This window comes from Oculina patagonica, chromosome 9 (assembly GCF_052425735.1).
Source record: "Oculina patagonica isolate OP01 chromosome 9, crgOcupat, whole genome shotgun sequence".
NCBI classification, from domain to species: domain Eukaryota; kingdom Metazoa; phylum Cnidaria; class Anthozoa; order Scleractinia; family Oculinidae; genus Oculina; species Oculina patagonica.
In genome coordinates, this window is record NC_135766.1 from 2,751,620 (window position 1) to 2,772,006 (window position 20,387).

Here is a 20,387-nt window from a genome sequence, read left to right on the forward strand (position 1 = left end):
CTGGCTCAATTCTAAGACAAAACGTTTACAAGCTTTAAAAGCAGTCGCGATACTTGGTAGAAAAAATTTACATACCATTTGTTGAAGCCGATTTCCTCTTACGTGCCGAGCGCTTTTCCGGCTTTTTTTGCTCGATAAATAATACTAACTCGTTCGATTTGTGAAGAAATCTGCTGTCGTATGCATCTTCAACTTGGTTGGATGTGTTCACTATGGTTTTTTGGTTGCTTGCACCAATAAAGCCTACGTTGACATCATTCAAACAGATGTCTTCATCGCCAAAATATGCTTTTGTCAGCTCAAAAAGCCTTCCTTTAAATTCGCCGGCATCCACGCACTCGTCGAAGTCTTGGACCATTTGGCGAGTGAAGGTCCGCTTATCACTAGCGTCGTTATATATCCTAACCGTGGTCATGTAGTCCGACATTTTCAAGCTGATATCTGTTCAGGTTCTGAAACGCTAACCTTCCACCCTTTTATATATGAAAGGCGGGTAAACATGACAAAAAATTGTTTTTCACATATACGCGAGAAGTCATCATATTTTATAATCGTACTACTGTGAGACACAATAGGATGTTTTTCTCACTTAGGTGATGCTCATCACACATAAAACAATATAAAGTGTGACATTCGCAAGCGCGCTCGTGCATGCAAACAAAAGTATCTACCTATATATATATCTCTGTAGATGAAAACGTTTCTGAAAACGGGTGTATATATATATATATATATATATATATATATATATATATATATATATATATATATATATTTATATATATGTCTGAATTTATCAAAACCGGGTCAAAGAAAAGTGACGTCAGTATTCTTGAACAAGTACGTTACTGCGCGAATTGGCTTACAACGCCACAAGAAAGGGGGAAAAAAAAACAGAAAGAAAAGAAATACAGCGCTGAAAGGTAGAGAAGAGAGAGGAGAAGAGAAAAAAAGACTGACATTCCCTTTAGTTTTTATATCATGGAGAAAAAAACGCGTTTACATCGATTTTCGCTTTAAACGGTGAAAATTTCCTTGACCTGGTTTTGATAAATTCAGACATATATATATATATATATATATATATATATATATATATATATATATATATATATTATTTTTATAATCAGTAGCTATTGCGAGAAATGCTTCTTTGTATTATTAATTGAACAGCACCAGTGGTGACGGCAACGAGCTCCTGTGCGAATTTATTGGTACATCAGACGAACACTAGTGGAATCATTCAGACGGGTGATTATTTGCGCTACGGTGAAAATATGGATTGCCGATGGAATATATCCTCGAATGCGATGCTGCAATTAGTCTTCCTTCGAATGAACACCTACAATTCCAACGATTACCTACTTGTGTACGATGGCGGGTCATCGTCCTCTCCTCTGATTGGCACATATAGCGGATCCTCTCTTCCTGCACCCATAACAAGCTCAACCAATAAACTCTATGCGAAATTCATATCTGATGCTTCAAACACCCAGGACGGTATTCTTGCGCGTTACCAAGGTAAGATGCACAAAAAATTATAAATTCACCATAAAGGGAGTAGGTGAGCTCGGGGTGGGGGAGAGGGGGGGGGGAATTGGTGGAGCGTTGTATAGGTGAAGCGCCACGGGATGTAATAATTACGATAGACATTCGAAGAAGAAAAAAAACTGTTGCTTCCAGGGTCGCATCGAATCAAACTCGGCAATATGCATTCCCAATAATAAAATAAATAGTAACATAGGTTTATTTGTTTGCTTCAATTTGGACTGAGAAGACGTTAGAAGTAAAGTCTTACTCCACAATAGGCCTTATTCGTATTCCCCGACGGCCCTGGGGCGAGAGCCTTCTAAACATGAATGCGAGGCTAATGCGGGATACTTTGCTCGAAATTGCAAAGAAACGTATGGAAAATTGCGACTGGGTTGCCGAAAAACCTTAAAAATAATAAACGCTTTGAGGATCTAGAGCTAGTCGGTGATCTGCAGGCTAGAGGGATACCAGTGTCAATCAGAAACAATTAGAAGATCTGGTAGAACTGACCGAGAAGGCTAACAAATTTTCCTTGAAGTAGTCGAATCGGGGGAGTGCAAGTCAGTCATCGAGTCGCAAGGTAATGACCCCAATCTGTTAATATTTGTTTTGATTGTACATCCGACTTACCAGAGGCAATATACTTAACTTGGAGAGAGTTGTATTGCTATTATTTTAAAAAAAATAAGAATAAATGTCTGAGAGATGCTGCGTATTGACTACATATTTTGATCGGCATATGGACAAAAGCAACTGAACGAAATGGCGCATTAATTATTTACAAATTCGTTTGCTGTTAAATGCTCTCACTGTTTAGTTAAAAGAATAGCTTTTAATTCCACTGAACTGATTTCTTTCACAGTTTGACTGCTATGTTTCTATGCTGCTGCCAAAACTTCTTGAGAACTAGTAAATTTAATTAATGTTCTCGCACGCCGGTACATGCAAACTGGCTAGAAAGACCTAAAAATCACAAGATCTAAACTTCCAAATTCATTTTGCCCCTAAATCATCGAATGTTCGAATAAAAGATAATTTTCTTATTTCAGTTAAGTGAGAATGTCGATAGTTAAATGATCATTTAATATTCTTTCACGAAAATGGTCTGAAACAGAACTGGATGTTTCAGATTAAAATCTCGCACGCACATCAAGATCGGCAAACTCACTAAATTACAAAGCAATTTACAGATTCGTTTTGAAGCTAACTACACACAATTTTTGATTAAAAGGCTAGATTTTCATTTGGCTCAAGTGATGCTGTTAATCGTTTCACGCTCATTTCATGCTCTTGCAGTGAAAAAAGTTATCACAGCGCTACAGTAGCTATTGTTTAAAAAAATAAACAACTGAGATTGTGTGCGTGATCAAATTATAGCAAGTTCCCTCTTCTGAACCCCTTTCTTAAATAGCAATATAAATATCCTCAAGGAAAGTTTAATCCCTCACTTAAGTCGGATGTACACTGAAAATAGAAATAAGAGATTAGCTGGAAACATAACCTGGTGTTGAAGTTTACTTCGCAAGTACTGCTGACTCGAAACCGTTGCCGACGATTCAGTGTAAATTTGTTAGCTTTCTCGGTAAGTTCTACCAGATCTTCTAATTTTTTCTGATTGAAACTGGTATCCCTCTAGCCTGCAGATCACCAACTAGCTCTAGATCCTCAAAGCGTTTATAATTTTTAAGGTTTTTCGGCAACCCAGTCGCAATTTTCCATATGTTTCTTTGCAATTTGTGCAAAGTACTCCGCATTAGCCTCGCATTCATGTTCAAAAGGCTCTCGTCCCAGGGCCGTCGGGGAATACGAATAAGGCCTATTGTGTAATGTTTCAGCTACAAAGCATTTTGTTTTCAGCGGACGCAGACAACATGCACTAACAAATCACAGTTTAACCCTATTCAGACCGGGCTTTTTTGGACCTTCTCAAACCGGGGGGGTTGGAAGCCCCCCCCCCCCCACCTATGTAACTTCCAGAATATTTAAGCAATCACCATGAAACTCATAGGATGTATTGTACGTCCGAAACTCTTTCTTTTGGTATACGTCACGTGGGATGGTGACGTCACATTACGTGACAATTACATCATGATGTCAAAACAGCCGCCATCTTGGATCCGCCATCTTGGACTTCAAATTTTTTTTCAAAATGCCAGAAAACGACCCAAAAGCATTGCAAAGTACTCAAAATGAATAAAAAATGTGCTTTAAACCCGTAAAAATGTAAAAATAATGCCATTCTTTATTAACAGAAACACGCAAAATTACAAATTTGGGAAAACATGCCTGTAAAAGTGCCGTTGCCATGGCAATGTCAAGTTCCTGACACATCATCCAACCCTACCAATTTGTTGCCAGATAAATTTTAGGAAAACTCAGAAAGTTTGGCAGCGTTTGGTTAAATCTTAGAAAAGTTATAAAAGTTCAAAGTCAGCACGGGCCTCAAAAGCCCCCCCCCCCCCGGTCTGAATAGGGTTAATCTAGAAATTATACTTCTCTTACTTCTAACGTCTTTTAACTTCTTTTTACTTCAAATGTCTTTTCAGTTCAATTAATTTTGTCGAAGTTAATTCGATGCGACACTGAGAGCAACATTTTTTAGTTTCTAAAAGAGGAAAAGCCATTCCAATTACTATAAGCTCAAGTATATCGCTACTATCATGTTTGCATGCCGACCCAACCAGGTGATCTGGTCGTCTAAAATGAGCCAATCAGAGCCGAGGAGAAAAAAAAATTAAAGCCGCACATAATTCCTTGCGCGCTTCGGCCGAGGCCACGGCACTTGAAATTGTGATTCGGGTTTTGGAGTTTATTAGAAGATAAACTCTTCTTCAATAACAGAAGATTATGTAACTTACCGTCATTAGATGCAAAAGACGTTTTATTCGGTGCTGAGAATGCTAATTTGTTTTCGACGAAGCAGAAGGTCGACTGGCCTTTTTAATCGCAGGTGGAATGGCGCTTCAATCTTTCTTGCAGCTGCTTGCAGAAAGTGCTTTAATTATAACTCGATGATGTGTATATTTTTGGTCCACACGGCTTTCGGATTTCGTGGAAGGCTGTCAAGAAGATTCAGGGAAGCAAGTTGTACCGCGCTTACCAGTATTTGTGATCTTTGAGGATAGGGAAATTTTCCTATCCGAGACCCGTAAACGGACATCCGCCACGGCGCAAAATTATTTTGCAACGCCGGATTTACGAACACATGAAAGTATTGCTTTTCAAGATCGCAGAAGATCGGAATAGCTGCTCACCGTGAACCGTTGTAAGTTTAAAAGGACAAAACAGACGTGGAATTAAATGCCTCGATGTTCTTCAAAAGGCGAGTATTTATTTCGTTCTTGACAAGATTGAAATGAGTTTACCGTTCGTGGTTTGTTGTTGGTTATGCATTTCAAAATGATTTTCACGCCACTGCGGGATTTTAGACTCCATTTGCGAGTGAACTGCCTTGTTTTATGTGATACTATTTGCCAAAACAAAACACTTTTTGCTGTCATTCAAGAAAATGTGATTCTTTAATTAAGAAACAATCTAATTAATTTTCCAATATTGTACCGTGTGTCGACGACCAAACTACGCATTTCATTCAGTTTCGCTGGCCATGTTTGACACGCATGTTCATCGTACAAGAATAAAATTATGCGGTCAACGAAGAAATGATTTGTGTGTATAGCTTGAGAAACTGCTTTTAATTCGGAGTATTTTAGAGTCAGAAAAAATGGCTGAAGGTAACACCCTGCGAGCAGTTTCTTTTAAAGCAGTAAAAACATAATTTTATCGGGAAGCCGAAATCCATTTCAGTATTTAGTTTTGGGCTATATTCATTAGTGCCTAATTTCGACTTATTTCCATGCTTTCCTTGACTCTCTGCAGTGTAAATTCAATAGGCGGAACCTTTCTTGAGTACGATACATTCTTAGTGAAGCTAATTTTCGAAATTAAATAGCAGACACTGATACTTCACTCCTTCTTACTTGTCGATTTAACTGCAATTTCAAGTTGAAATTGCACAAATGCGCGCGTACACAAACAAAGAATTTCCTACACATTTTTTTCTGTTCTTTCTTTTAACAAACTTAAGTAGATCGGTTCGTATAGGGAAAAACTGTACCCTTCGATCACAGCGAAATCACCCGGGCGGGTAGTAAGTTATTTGCTCTAATTTTTTTATTAGTATATAGAAATAATTGGCCTTTTAGTTGTCTTCGCACATTTTTGTGTATTTATAGTACTGCCTTATTTTTTTGGAAAACTGGCATAAAGTTTAAAACCCGCTCAAGACATCGGCCACAGCTTTTAAAAAAACGGACCTCCTGGCCGACAACTAGGCAATATTTAAGCTTATGTTTCGACAAACACAACACAGTTACACTGAGACCTTAACAGTAACGACAATCTTTAATTCTCTTGAAACCAGAACGCAGAACTTTAAAAGGACATAAAAACAAGCACATACAGCAAAACATTCAGGCTTGCAGTTAGGGTTTTAGTTCAATAAATTAAATCTACGGCATTTCACGTGCATGATGCTACAAATGTTTACGTTTTCGCCGCAAACGTACGCGTTTTGGGATGTTGAATTTACCATTTCGAAACGCCTCCATCCTATGACAACTTTCTACTGCCTCTGTGACAAGTTAAAATTTGATGACTAACTTGATAAGGCGCAAAAAGAAATCTCTGAGCTCTGATAACAGCCGCCATGAAAGCTTCGAACTCAAACTTACGGGCCGCGCGCGTTTGTGGGATACGGCATTAATTTTTTTCTCCCCAGTCCCCCAATATGATGTCACAGATCACCTGGAAACAGCTCAATATTATTATTTGTAATGACCGTTGTGTTGGACGCATGTTTTCCAGAAATTGGTCGATCGACTCGAATCACTGCGACGCCAAGTTAAACAAAAAATATCCCTGGTATTCGAATTCTATGCTAAATAGGGCATGAGCAGATACAAACCCTTTAATAGAATTGGAACGGATGTGTACGTGTTTCGAACGAAAAAAAGCCTTCCGTTTAAATACATGTATAACAACACAACACTGCGAAGTGCGTTTGTTCGTACTTGATTAGTTTATACATGTATTTTTTATCTTTATCATTAGCCATTGCGAGTGGCAGCATCCGTCTAAATGGTAGTACGCCAACAACAGGAAGAGTTGAAGTCTACTATGATGGACAGTGGGGCACAGTTTGCGATGATGCATGGGATATAAATGACGCCAATGTGGTATGCAGACAGCTTGGTTACCAACAAGCTTCTCGAGCTTTTCGCGGCGCCACTCACGGTCAAGGAACTGGTCCGATATGGATGGATGATGTGGCTTGTTCAGGAAGTGAGTCGCACATCTACGACTGTAGTCACCGTGGATGGGGAAACAATGATTGCACTCATAGCCAAGATGCCAGCGTAGAGTGCTCTGCTGTCCGTATAGTAAATGGCGGAGCTAACTATGGCCGTGTGGAGGTTAGCTTGAATGGGATCTGGGGCACAGTGTGTGATGATATCTGGGATATTAATCATGCAAATGTCGTGTGTCGTCAACTTGGCTTCTCCAGTGCGTCATCCGCTCCACAGTCCGCAGCATACGGTCAGGGATCAGGTTATATCTGGATGGATGATGTCCAGTGTCAAGGAGGAGAGACTTCGCTATTTGACTGTACCTATCTGCCAACATGGTCAAACTACTACTGTCGCCATAGCGAGGACGCCAGTGTGGTGTGTAACACTTAAATGGCAATAAACAATAACAACGATGATAACGTCTGAGTTTCGTAACTACTATGTGAACACGTGAAGACAAGAACTGTAGCTAATATCTCCGGTATTATTGTTAGTTAATTAAGATAATGTTTCGCGTGATCAGTGAGTCACAGCAGTTGTCTTAATAAAAACTGTGTTGATTATAGCTCAATGATAATTGTAACAACCTTGTTTACGTACAGTATGTAGTTGAGTCCCGATAACGCGATATTTCAAGAGCGGGTTAAGAAAATAATCTGAAAGGGGAATCGATAAGGTACGGATTAGCGGGAGTTCGAGCCATGGTGGGCTCGAGTTATTATTCAACTGCATACAGCTATTTTAATTAACGTTGTCAGATCAAAACTTTGAGCTTAAAAACACGACCGAATTGGGGGCTGCGTATTCACTGGAACTTTGCATATAAGCAGAAACCCATTTGGGTTGAAACGTGTAACGCGCGCGCACAGCGTTTGAACATTCATTTTGCTAAGTACCATATTTGGAAACACGAATAATTTGTACGCGAATGTTTTATACACGTAATGACACACGCAACATAATTTTTGGTTTTGCGGTAAGTTGCTTGGATTTCGACCTAAACGCCGTAAATTTCTTACAAAAAAAATTAAGTGTATCGAAGCGAAGTTCTCCATACTACTTTAAGAAGATGAAACAGGAAAATTTAACCAAATTTAACTTTATTCAACCAAGCTTGTTCAAAAACATGATTACACCATCGAGCGCGAGCTAGCGCGCGCTGTGAATTTAATCCAAATATAGTAATTTTGATTGGTTAAATGGTTCTCGTAATTTTCCAAATATGGTACTTAGTGTAAAGGAATGTGCAGACGCTTTGTACAATGCGAATCATAGGGAGTTACACGTTTCAACCCTTATGAGTTTCTGATATAAGCCTATAGGAACTGTACAAGTTTTTATTTCTGCACGTGAAGGTTTCACGAATTTGTTTAATTTCTCAGGAGGCTTTTTCTGTAGCTTTCTTTCACTGTCAAGTAGTTTCGCGTTTTTCATGTCATCATATCAGTATTCAGCACGTGCAGTTGCTCTTTTCTTCGATCCATACTACCATTGGTCTTGCCTTTAAGCTTTGGTCGGGACAACGTTAATTAAAATAGCTGTAATGTTCATATGACAAAATGTTTTTTTGGAGCTATTTGCCGGTATAATCATTATCTCACCTCCAGCGGTTTTTCGCGGTGGCGGAGGAACACCTCGGCGTTCCTTCCACATCCCGAAACTCAAGAGCGGTTGATATTTCCGGTGAGGAAACGTTCAGAGTTAACGCAAAACTCCAATGAGTTTTATTAACAGTAAACATATCTCCAGGGAAACATGTTTTATAATATTTCACTTTAATATTTTCACTAAGCAATCTGAAACAGAGTCCACCAATGTAAGGATGTAGAATCTGTTATAGAGCAAAACATCAGTTAGAAACTAAGAAGTCTGACACACTAAAAGAAAGAAAAAAAAAACAAAGTTAAAATCAGTGATTTATGGTAATTTTGATTAAATAAGGTATGGTTCCCTTGAGATATGTTTACAAAAGAGGTAAATAGTTCCTTTTGTTATTTATTTTGTGTTTGCTTAGTGTGATTTGACAACTTATGTAGTAGTATACTCAGTACTGAAACTTATTAAAATGATACCTTAAAAAAACTAAAATGTGGTCCTTTGATGAAATAAAAATAAGTTGTAACACGGCGTAAAGAGCGCTGGTTAACCCTCAAACGTACACACAAATTCAAACCTACACTGTGGTACAAAGAAAGGAGGCGTGGCGAGGGTGGGCGTTGGCGGACCATTTCTTAGGTTTTAGTTCTAATAAGACAAACTCCTTGAATAATAATAGATTTCAATTAGGATCACAGCCATGTAAAGAGGTGTTGTTGCAAATAGTCCTATTCTGGGACCCAAAATCACCCAAAGTCGCCCAAAATCGCCCAAAGTCCCTTAAAATCGCCTAAAGTCACCTAAAGTCGCTCTAAGTATAGATATTTTCTGTACCAATGCTTTATGGTGTACCATGATGATTCCCATGTACATGTATACCACAACTGTACTTAGGTCGGTCACCTAAAATTGCCTAAAAGGTCACCTTAAATTAGTTAAAGTCGCTCAAAATCGCCCAAAGCGCAGCCGCCTAAAGTCGCCCAAAATCGCCTTAAATCGTCCAAAAATTGCCCGTAATTTTGGCCAAAATAAGCTAAAATCGCCTAAAGTCGCCTTAAGTCGCCCAAAGTTACGGCGACTTTGGGTCCCAGAGTAGTTTCCAGATATTTAAATAATCAGTGTTGTGTTCTGCCACCTAAACAACTGCCCAAAACAATCAGAGCGGAACAAAATACTGGGCTGGAAGTAAGCCGAGAGCTGTTCTTATTTAAATAATCTCACCCCTTGCCTTTATAATATCTTTCTTTTATTCTGAACCTTACACCGGATGATAGGTTTTGCAATAAAACCGAAATATTGTTGTTTCTCGTTTCTTGAATATATAGTTTGGTTGAAGGCGACAAATTGTGGAAAATTTCGTTCTTAATGTTTCAGGTTAATTTAAAAACTTGCCGGAATCTGTGAAAGAGAAAAGTCTGGGAGGGTTGTCCAATATACACGACCTCACACGGATCGTAAAAATCATCACTCCAATTGTACGGTTCATACGGTTGGTACAAGTCGTGAAACAATGGGTTTACAAGTCGTACAGTTGGTGAAGTGCATATGATTAGTGAGACTTAGTATGATTACTGTGAGACATAGTGGGTCCTAACAGTGCTACGATTCGTACGAATCGTACGGTTCGTACGAGTCGTGAAACAATGAGTTTACGAGTCGTACAGTTGGTGAAGTGCATATGATTAGTGAGACATAGTGGGTCCTAACAGTGCTACGAATCGTACGAATCGTACGGTTCGTACGAGTCGTCAAACAATGAGTTTACGAGTCGTACAGTTGGTGAAGTGCATGTGATTAGTGAGACTTAGTATGATTACTGAAACGTACTAGGTCTTAACTGCTACGAGTCGTACGAATCGTACGAAACGTCAAACAATGACTTTACGAGTCGTACAGTTGGTGAAGGGCATATGATAGTGAGACATAGTGGGTCCTAACAGTGCTACAAATCGTACGAATCGTACGGTTCGTACGAGTCGTCAAACAAGTTTTGAATTTCAAAATGTGCCTTATGTTACGTTACAGGTTACGGCCATTTTTTGATCTGTACTCGTATCGACCATAACATTCGACCTGTCGGCTGGGTGCGAGAGTTCTCTCTGCTGTTGTTTAAAAACTGATGCCCAAGGACTCTCTTTGATAGTCTGCATGCAATTCTTATAATACCGGTTGGGAGAATATGCAGACTGCTTCAATTATCAATTAGACTTTTGATCAGTTGCTTAATTCTCATATTCTCTCTCCTTAAGTATACATTGGTGTTATGAAGATGATTGAGAAGTTAATCACTCTTGTTTGTTTTTGTTTAATTTTCCGCACTGTTTAGATATAATGGCGTTTTTACAGGTGGCCATTAATTTTAAGGTTTCTGTTACGTGTCTCAGATAGCATGCGAGCTCTGATTGGTCAATTTTATAGGTGGCATTGCACAATACGGTCGCATACCACTTGCTTCACGCTCTCCAGAACGAAAGATCCATCATCTTGTAATTAACTTACTTAACGTTTTCGTGTTTCTCCTAACTGGGACATTAAAGGAAACTTGTACTTGAAACTTTTACTTGAAATATAAATCGTATCCCTTTTATCGCCCTCTGCGAAAACAAACAGAAAAAACGTGAAATGATCAATTGTTGAGAATTTTGGAAAACGTTAACAAAGACGGCTTGTTTTCATATTTCTTTTAGAAAACCTTTCATTACATGGTCAGCTAAAACAAATTAATTGCTAAACTGGTAGATACACGGTACACAATACACATCCGTAATAGTTGCAAAATTCTTTGGGAAATATCATTCGGTTTTATTTATTTATTTTTTTATTTTATTTTTAACGCGCCATTTTTAAAGGTGTCACTACTGACAATACTTTTTCAAATGGCTATCAAAGGATACATTTTGCATTTACTGTAGCACGTTTCTTCCTCAAGTGAGCTCATTCACGGTTTTGTCGAGAAAATGATTAACTAATTATGGAACATACTGCAGTAACAATTTAATTAAACCATTGGATAAATTAAATGAAAAACGTGAGGTTTTACCACAATGGACGGATTTTTGATGGACGTTGTGTTGCACGAAAATGGCTGGTATTTACGAAATTAGTTGTTTTTAATTACTGAATGTTCATAAATTATTCATTTTTAATAAATCGAGCACGTGCATAACTCCAGGTACTAGTTGCTAGACTGTGTTCCTCTTAACGTATCAACAACTACAACAACAAAAAAAACTAACATTTATAACCTATAGCTAGTATGACAAGAAATTAGCTTTTTCGAGATCAACGTAGAATTCACCAAAAGGTACGTGAACCACCGTTTTCTCCCGTAAAATAAAATAATTTTTAGTAAACTTCTAGTAGCTAGAAGTAGTGAGACAAAAAACGTTATAAGCTGTTTAGAACTGATACAAATATTCTTAAATTTCATCAGTGGATTAACTTGTCTGACATCTTAAGTTTACGATTCACAAAAATTCAAAACAAACAAACTGCGATACGTTTTCCTCAATTTAAAATAGAAAAACATGTTTCATGAATAATCGTGTCCTTTTGCATCATCCTGCTATTGAACGGTCATAAACAATTCATTCATTCCAAGGTCAATTTAATTACTTAGACCTAAAATAAATAGCGCGTCATGAAATACGCTATTTTCGACAGTTATACCTTGAACTGGACTGGCGCAAGCTCCATGGCTTTTTCCCCTGAAATTTGCAGCCGAGTTTATTTGTTGGAAATATAATATAAAATAATAATAATAATAAAAAAATAGTAGTAATATAACGAGTGATATTTATTGGTAAGGATACTGTATTATTATCTTTATTGCACTGCAGTCAACTGCACTGAACAGGTTCGCTTAAAGGCGCTTTTTCAAATCATATCATCCCCAGTTTCCAATTGAGGAAAAAATAAAAATAAGTTGCTTATATTATTTAATGTTGCTTTCAATTCATTTATATTTACTGTATAGATAATAAAGTTCATAGTCTTAGCCTTCTTTGAGCAAATATGCGTGTTAACAGCCACTAATGACAAACACTCTGTTGACGTTTTAACCTGTTCACCTGCGTAATTACGTAAAGCCCAATTTACAGTCGATCGAGGTACCTGTTAACGAAACCCTAATGGATCGACGCATCAAATTCCAACACAATATCAGACCTGCGTAGCGAAGAAACGTGCTATAAAAAACAAGGGTCAGTAGCAATTTGAACACACTTTAACTTGGGACTGCCAGTGGCCAGTCTTGGATAGCGATTACGGGACACTTTAAAAAAAAAAAAGTGTTGTGATACATTCATATTTGAAAGAGAAATTTATCAATATCTGGTAAGAGAGGCTTTCCGTTTCTGCTTGTTTTTTTTTTCTCGTTTTTTTTTTCTCGATTCAAACGCTATTGTTCGCAATGGCCAACCCTTGTTAATTTGAAACCTAAAGGTGAGAATATTATATTGAGAGTACTTTTAAAGTACATTTGGAACTTAAAACTTTTAAAAATTCCTTGAAGTTATGATGATAAGTTTAAAACGCAATGGTATTTCTGTATGAATCATTTAAAACATCGGCAAACGTTAGATAAAACGAAAAAATGTTAATAAATGCATTCGGTTTAAAGAAATACAAAGAATCGATTCAGTTTTCCCATCTCTTAAAACAGTTATTGAAGGTAATCGTAAAGTCTGCATAGGGTCAGAGTGTCCTATACAGCCTGAGCTTATCCTTATTTCCCTTGTGCTAAGTGCCAAGCAACATTTCTACCAAAGTCAACAGATTAAAAGTGTTTCCTCATTTTTAATTTCAGACTTCCTGCTACTGTAAAGTGGAACCAAAATGGTCATTAAGCAACTCGTTCACATCTCAGTTCTATTTGTCCTTTGTCAAATATATGGAACAGCTACTCAGCAATGCACAGAAGCCGAATACTCCAAATTTGGCATGATGTTACGGGAACACATCTTCAAGAAGATCACGGGGGTTTCACTTAGTGGTTTGTGCTTGGTGGATTGCTACCAAGATGTAAGATGCCAAAGTTTTAATTACGTCATTTCCCAGTACATTTGTGAATTGAACAACCGAACCAAGGAAGCCAGACCTGAAGATTACGTTCCTGACCCTGACAGATTGTATTTTCGACGCGACATGAATAGAGGTGAGTTTACATATCAAACGCCGAGAAATGCAGCAAAGCAACGTAAACAAGTCATAATGTCTTGTTACTTTTCAGTACCCCTCGGTTCCATTCCTGAACTGCCCGCCGAAACGTGTAAAGAAATCAAGGCGAGTGAAGGCGGACAAGCGGTCAGCGGCAAATACTGGTTTGATTCTATTATACCTGGGCAGACGGTGTTCGCACACTGTGACATGAAGACAGAAGGTATCTTTAATGATACATGAATGATTATTTCATTTACAATTGTGACATGTTACGTGCGAAATACAAATTTATTTTGACTTTATTAAGGCTTGAAACGAAAATGAGGATAAAAAAATAGCAAGTGAATATTAAAAGAATATGTTGTACAGTATAAGGGCAAGTACCCTTAGATTCATTTGCATTGTTTTTTTTTTGTGTATTGATGGTGTTTTGTTTTGTTAATATCCACGCCATCGATGTCATACAGTGCGACCTTGACATACTGAAGGGCCAAGGAACTTGCAAAATTTGTTCGCTACAACGTAGTTTCCTCATATAGGGGTTCGTGTTGGTTTTGTTGGATTACGAAGCCACGTTACCAAGAATTTAAGATTTTGAATTTTGTTTACAGACATCGATGAATGCAGTGCTTCTATCCCCGTCTGTGATGTCAATGCCATTTGCAAGAATACCCGTGGATCATATCGGTGTTCCTGTAAAGCTGGATTTACCGGTGATGGGAAATCATGCACTGGTAAGAGAAAACAAAAACATTATTTATCAATGACGTAACCCTTGCAAGTCAGGGCATGTTTGTCCATCAGATTTCAGAAATCCTATAGATGACACAGCTCCAAAAATAAATAACGCTAAAAAGTCGAACATTTCACACTTAACATGCTAAGTTTAGACCAGAGGATTTGTTCAGTTTCCGTTTGTAGCAGGTTTAAACCTTTCAGAGCATTGCGTGATTTTTTGCCGATCAGTGCCTTGTGAAGGTAAAAATTTGCTAACGCCAGCACATTCCAGGACACAAACGTAATGTAAATAAATGTAAATTCTTGCCCGCTGAAGCGTATTTTTTTAAAGCGTGAAATTTTAGTATTCTCTTTGATTCAAACGCTTCAAAATACTTCACACTGAATTTTGTAAGTAAAGATTAATGGCTTCGCAAAGATTTGAACGGTAGCTGATAATAGCTTTGAAAAATTACGTGACTCGAGGTCTAGCCGATCGAAAGTGAAACTTGTCATGTCAGCACATTCTTTTACAGCAACGTAATGGTATTTATTCACAGATTCTGGCCCGCTGAAATATATTTTTCTTTCGACGCATGAAAATTTAGAATTTCCTTTGAATAAAACGCTTCAAAATCGAATATTTCACACTAAACATTCTTTGTAAAGACAAAAAAATAAGAAAATGTTTCCATTTGTTACTGATTTGTAGCTTCTAAACATCGCGTGACATGAGCCTGACCGAGTGGAGGTTTGGTACAGGTCACCGACAAAACGAAAAATAACAAGAGCTCTCAGAGCTTAAAACTGCGCTGGTCACGTGACCACCCTAGGAGAGCCATGTGGGGGAAATAAAAAATGACCCCCCTCCCCCCATCCCCTTTACCCGCGTCACGTCAAAAAATGTCGCGACTGACAAACAAAATGGTAAGAAAACACCTTGTGTGACATTTCATGGTTGACTAGTTCCATCCGCAATTAACACTCGAAATATTCCGCCGCGGATAGTATTTTCAAATTCCTTTTCAGCGTTTGGACATGTGACTAAACACCGTCTCTCCAATTCTTTCTTGTATAATTATCTTTTATAGGTTTTGTTTAGAAGTGCTTTATTACATTTTATTATAACGTATATTCATATAACGCAGGAATTGCGAAACATCGGGATGGATAGTATACATCATTCTCTGGCTACAACCTCTACATGTTTAACTATGATTAACACTTGAAACTATTGGATTCCTTAGAGAACTAATATTAATCTAATTAAATCGTATGTTCCCCTTCTCTGCGGTTCTGAACATAATAATAGTTCATTTACAATTAGTAACTTTTGAAATGCTTTTATGTACATATTATTAATTTAACAGCACCACTGGTGACGGCGACGAGCTCCTGTGCAAATTTGTTGGTGCATCAGACTAAAACAAGTGGAATAATTCAGACGGGTGATTATTTGCGCTACGGTGAAAATATGGATTGCCGATGGAATATATCCTCGAATGTGATGCTGGAATTAGTCTTCCTTCGAATGGATACCTACAATTCCAACGATTACCTACTTGTGTACGATGGCGGGTCATCGTCCTCTACTCTGATTGGCACATTTAGCGGATCTAGTCTTCCTGCACCCATAACAAGCTCAACTAATAAACTCTATGCGAAATTCATATCTGATGCTTCAAACACCCGGGAAGGAATTCTTGCGCGCTACCAAGGTAAGATGCACATACAATTATAAATTCACCATAAAAGGGAGTATGTGAGCTTGGGGGTAGGGAGGGGGGAGGACTGGGGGAGCGTTGAAGGCAAAGCCTTTGGAGAATGTCGAGAATTCTCTGTCGCAAGACTTCGGCAATAATAGAATATTTCCTCATGTACTCGAGCGTGAAAGCAAAGAACCAGCAATTGATGAATTGCTATTACCCCCTCTCTAACACGTGCACAGGAGTGGGAGAAGGAGAACCTTATGGGAAAATTGCGAAAACATGGTAGGCATCCACCTCATTAGTAAGTAGTTCTGATTCAGCACTGTTATTGTATCCTAGAGTCAGTATCAAATTTATAGTTTCCGCACTTTTGGAGGATATGTCGGAATCAACACAGGATTTGCCTTTGTGTACAATCATTTTGCTACTCTTTTTTTATAATTTTAGTTAAGCTAATTTTATAATAAAAGGGACCATGTCACCTGGTGTAAAATGATATTGTTTCGCAGTGTAATATAATAAGGAACAGGACGCGATAGCAATTTCAGCGCCACGGGATGTGATAATTACGATAGACATTCGAAACAACGACTTCGAATAACTTCGCTAAATGGCGTCGGAATGGCTTCAAATTCGGCACAAGACACAAGTAAGCGACACATTTGAGGTAGGTTAACTTTATTTCAAAATAGATAGTTATTTACCCGATTTTAGAGAATCCGTGATTTTCCCATACATTTCTCTATATACACAAGCTGTCGCATACACCACGTATGTAGAGTCGGCCGCCCGAAGGGCTCTAAAAACACATCAAAAAGACGACTTTTGAGCTTGGGAAGCCTGTGTTCCAATAATAAAAGAAATAGTAACATAGTTTTATTTATTTGCAAGTTCAGTTTGGACTGAGAAGACGTTAGAAGTAAAGTCTTACTCTATAATTGTGTAATAATTCAGCTAGAAAGCATTTTGTTTTCAGCGGACGAAGGCAACATGCACTAACAAATTTACAGTTTAATTTAGAAATTATACTTCACTTTTAACTTTACTAGAACGTCTTTTAACGTCTTTTTACTTCAAACGTCTTTTCAGTTCAAACTGAAACAAACAAATAAAACTATGTTATATTTCTTTTATTATTGGAAATTAATTTTGTCAAGTTTAATTCGATGCGACCCTGAGAGCAACAGTTTTTTTTTCTAAAAGAGGAAAAGCCATTTCGAACGCCATAAGCTCAACTATATCGCTACTCTCATGTTCGCATGCCTACCCAAACAGCTCAATATTATTATTTGTAATGACCGTGTTAGACACATGTTTTCCAGAAATTGGTCAATCGACTCGAATCACTGCGACGCCAAGTTAAACAAAAATTATCCCTGGTATTTGAACTGTATGCTGAATAGGGCATGAAGTCTGAACGATCAGATAAAAACTCTACAATGTTAGAATTAGAACGGATGTGTACGTGTTTCGAGCGAAAAAAAAGCGAAGATACATGTAGAATAACGCAACACTGCGAAGTGTTAAATCTCTCGCCGAGTTTCTAAAACCATTACCAGCAAACGGCTGATCTCTCCTCCACAATTGATCCTTTCAGCGACCCCAAATGATTGGCAAAATATGGAGTCTATCCAAATTTCCTGATAGCGCCTTTGCAAGACCTCGAGTTTTAAGGTATTATTATTGCAAAACATTTTAAGTCCGCTCTCAGTTCGATGGCTGCCACGCGTAGGCATACAAACTGCTAACAAAATATCCTCTAAAAAGCAAAAAAATACTGAAAAATAACTCAGCAAAAAAGGTTCTGCCAATGATTAAGAAAAATGAAAACAAATACGTAAACAAACTTCGCAAAGATGGATGAGATATAACTCGATGGCAACTTAGGTATTCACAACAAGGGTTTTAATTAGTTATAAGTAGATTTGTACGTACTTGATTAGCTTATGCATGTACTTTTTTGTCTTAATCATTAGCCATTGCGAGTGGCAGCATCCGTCTAAATGGTAGTACGCCAACAACTGGAAGAGTCGAAGTCTACTATGATGGTCAGTGGGGCACAGTTTGCGATAACGCCTGGGATATAAATGACGCCAACGTGGTGTGCAGGCAGCTTGGTTACCAACAAGCTTCTCGAGCTTTTCGCGGCGCCACTCACGGTCAAGGAACTGGTCCGATATGGATGGATGATGTGGCATGTTCAGGAAGCGAGTCGCACATTTACGACTGTAGGCACCGTGGATGGGGAAACAATGATTGTACTCATAACCAAGACGCCAGTGTAGAGTGCTCTGCTGTCCGTTTAGTAAATGGCGGAGCTAACTATGGCCGTGTGGAGGTTAGCTTGAATGGGATCTGGGGCACAGTGTGTGATGATGGTTGGAATATAAAAGAAGCAAATGTGGTGTGTCGTCAGCTGGGCTTCTCCAGCGCATCCTCCGCTCCTGGACAAGCAACAAACGGCCAAGGATCGGGCTATATCTGGATGGACGATGTCAACTGTCAAGGAGGAGAGGATTCGATATTTGACTGCGCTTATGTGCCATCATGGTCAAACTACAACTGTCGTCACAGCGAAGACGCCAGTGTCGTATGTAACACTTAAATGGCAATAAACAATAACAACGATGATAACGTCTGAGTTTCGTAACTACTTTGTGAACTTGTAAAGACAAGAACTGTAGCAAATACCCCCTTAATTAAGATAATGTTTCGCGTGATCAGTGAGTCACAGCAGTTGTATTAATGGAAACTGTGTTGATTATAGCTCAATGATAATTGTAACAACCTTGCTTACTAACAGTATGTAGTAAGCCCGATAATGCGATATTTTAAGAGCGGGTTCAGAAAATGATCTGAAAGGGCAATCGATAAGGTACGCGTTAGCGAAAGTTCGAGTTATGGCGGGCTCGAGTTATTATTCAACTGTATACAGCTATTTCAAATAACGTTGTCAGATCAAAACTTTAAACTTAAAAGCAAGACCGAATTGGGGGCTGGGTATTCACTGGAACTTTGCATATAAGCCTTTAGGAACTGTACAAGTTTTTATTTCTGCACGTGAAGGTTTCACGAATTTGTTTAATTTCTCAGGAAGCTTTTTCTGTAGCTTCCTTTCACTGTCAAGTAGCTTCGAGTTATTAAATTTCTTCTAAAATTTAGTGTGGCTAAAAGTACCTTTTTTCCATATGTCTGCAGAGAAAGAAATGGTGTAAATTCGCGTTTGTCATGTCATCATATCTATTAGTAATCAGCACGTGCAGTTGTTCGCTTCTTCGTTCCCTACTACCATTCGTCTTGTCTTTAAGCTTTGGTCGGGACAACATTAACTGAAATAGCTGTAATGTTCATATGACAAAATGTTTTTTCTTTGTAGCTATTTGCCGGTATAATTATTATCTCACCTCCAGCGGTTTTTCTCGGTGGCGGAGGAACACCTCGGCGTTCCTTCCTCATCCCGAAACTCAAGAGCAGTTGATATTTCCGGTGAGGAAACGTTCAGAGTTAACGCAAAACTCCAATCAATTTTTATTACCAGTAAACATATCTCCAGGGAAACATGTTTTATTACTTTACTTTAATTTTTTTCACTAAGCAATCTGAAACAGAGTCCACCAATGAAAGGATGTAGAATCTGTTATAGAGCAAAACATTAGTTAAAAACTAAGAAGTCTGAAGCACTAAAAAAACAAAGTTAAAATCAGTGATTTATGTTAATTTTGATTAAATGCGGCATCGTTCCCTTGAGATATGTTTACTCAAGAGGCAAATAGTTCCTTTTGTTGATTATTTTGATTTCGCTCAGTGAGATTTCATTGACAACTTATGTAATAGAACACTCAGTAATGTAACCTATTAAAATGATACTTTAAAAACTAAAATGTGGTCCTTTGATGTAATACAAAAAAGTTGTAACACGGCGTGAACGTTAACGTGAACGTTAACCCTCAGACGTACACACACATTCATACCTACACTGTGGTACAAGGAAAGAAGTCGAAAAGGAGGCATGGCGAGGGTGGGCGTTGGCGGACCATTCCTTAGGTTAAGGCACACTTTTTTCTTTTCCGATCCGTTTAAGTGTTTTGATGTGCAATGTCTCCTTGAATAACAACATATTCCAATAAGGTTCACTGTCAAGTGAAGAGGCGTTGTTGCAAATATTTTCCAGATAGAAACCATCAGTGTTGTATTCTGCCACCTAAACAACTGTCCAAAACGAGCTGAGCGGAATTTTACACTGGCGGATTGAAAACAAGCCGCAAAGTATTCTAATTTAAATAATCTCCCATCTTTCCTACATTATCCCTGTCTTTTATTCTAT

The 20,387-nt window shown here is 38.2% G+C and overlaps 1 protein-coding gene across 1 annotated transcript in view; it reads left to right on the top strand.

The window, feature by feature from the left end:
* The window catches only part of LOC144666534 (scavenger receptor cysteine-rich domain-containing protein DMBT1-like), a 44,860-nt gene extending 26,192 nt beyond the window's left edge, over window positions 1-18,668 (top strand). Inside the window, exons 9-15 of the mRNA XM_078527955.1 lie at window positions 1,174-1,521; window positions 6,643-7,270; window positions 13,304-13,632; window positions 13,708-13,857; window positions 14,249-14,371; window positions 15,725-16,072; window positions 18,040-18,668. Of these exons, the coding sequence (XP_078384081.1) occupies window positions 1,174-1,521; window positions 6,643-7,270; window positions 13,304-13,632; window positions 13,708-13,857; window positions 14,249-14,371; window positions 15,725-16,072; window positions 18,040-18,668 (2,555 nt within the window). The remainder of the gene's footprint in view (window positions 1-1,173; window positions 1,522-6,642; window positions 7,271-13,303; window positions 13,633-13,707; window positions 13,858-14,248; window positions 14,372-15,724; window positions 16,073-18,039) is intronic.
* The last annotated feature ends 1,719 nt before the right edge of the window (window positions 18,669-20,387 follow it).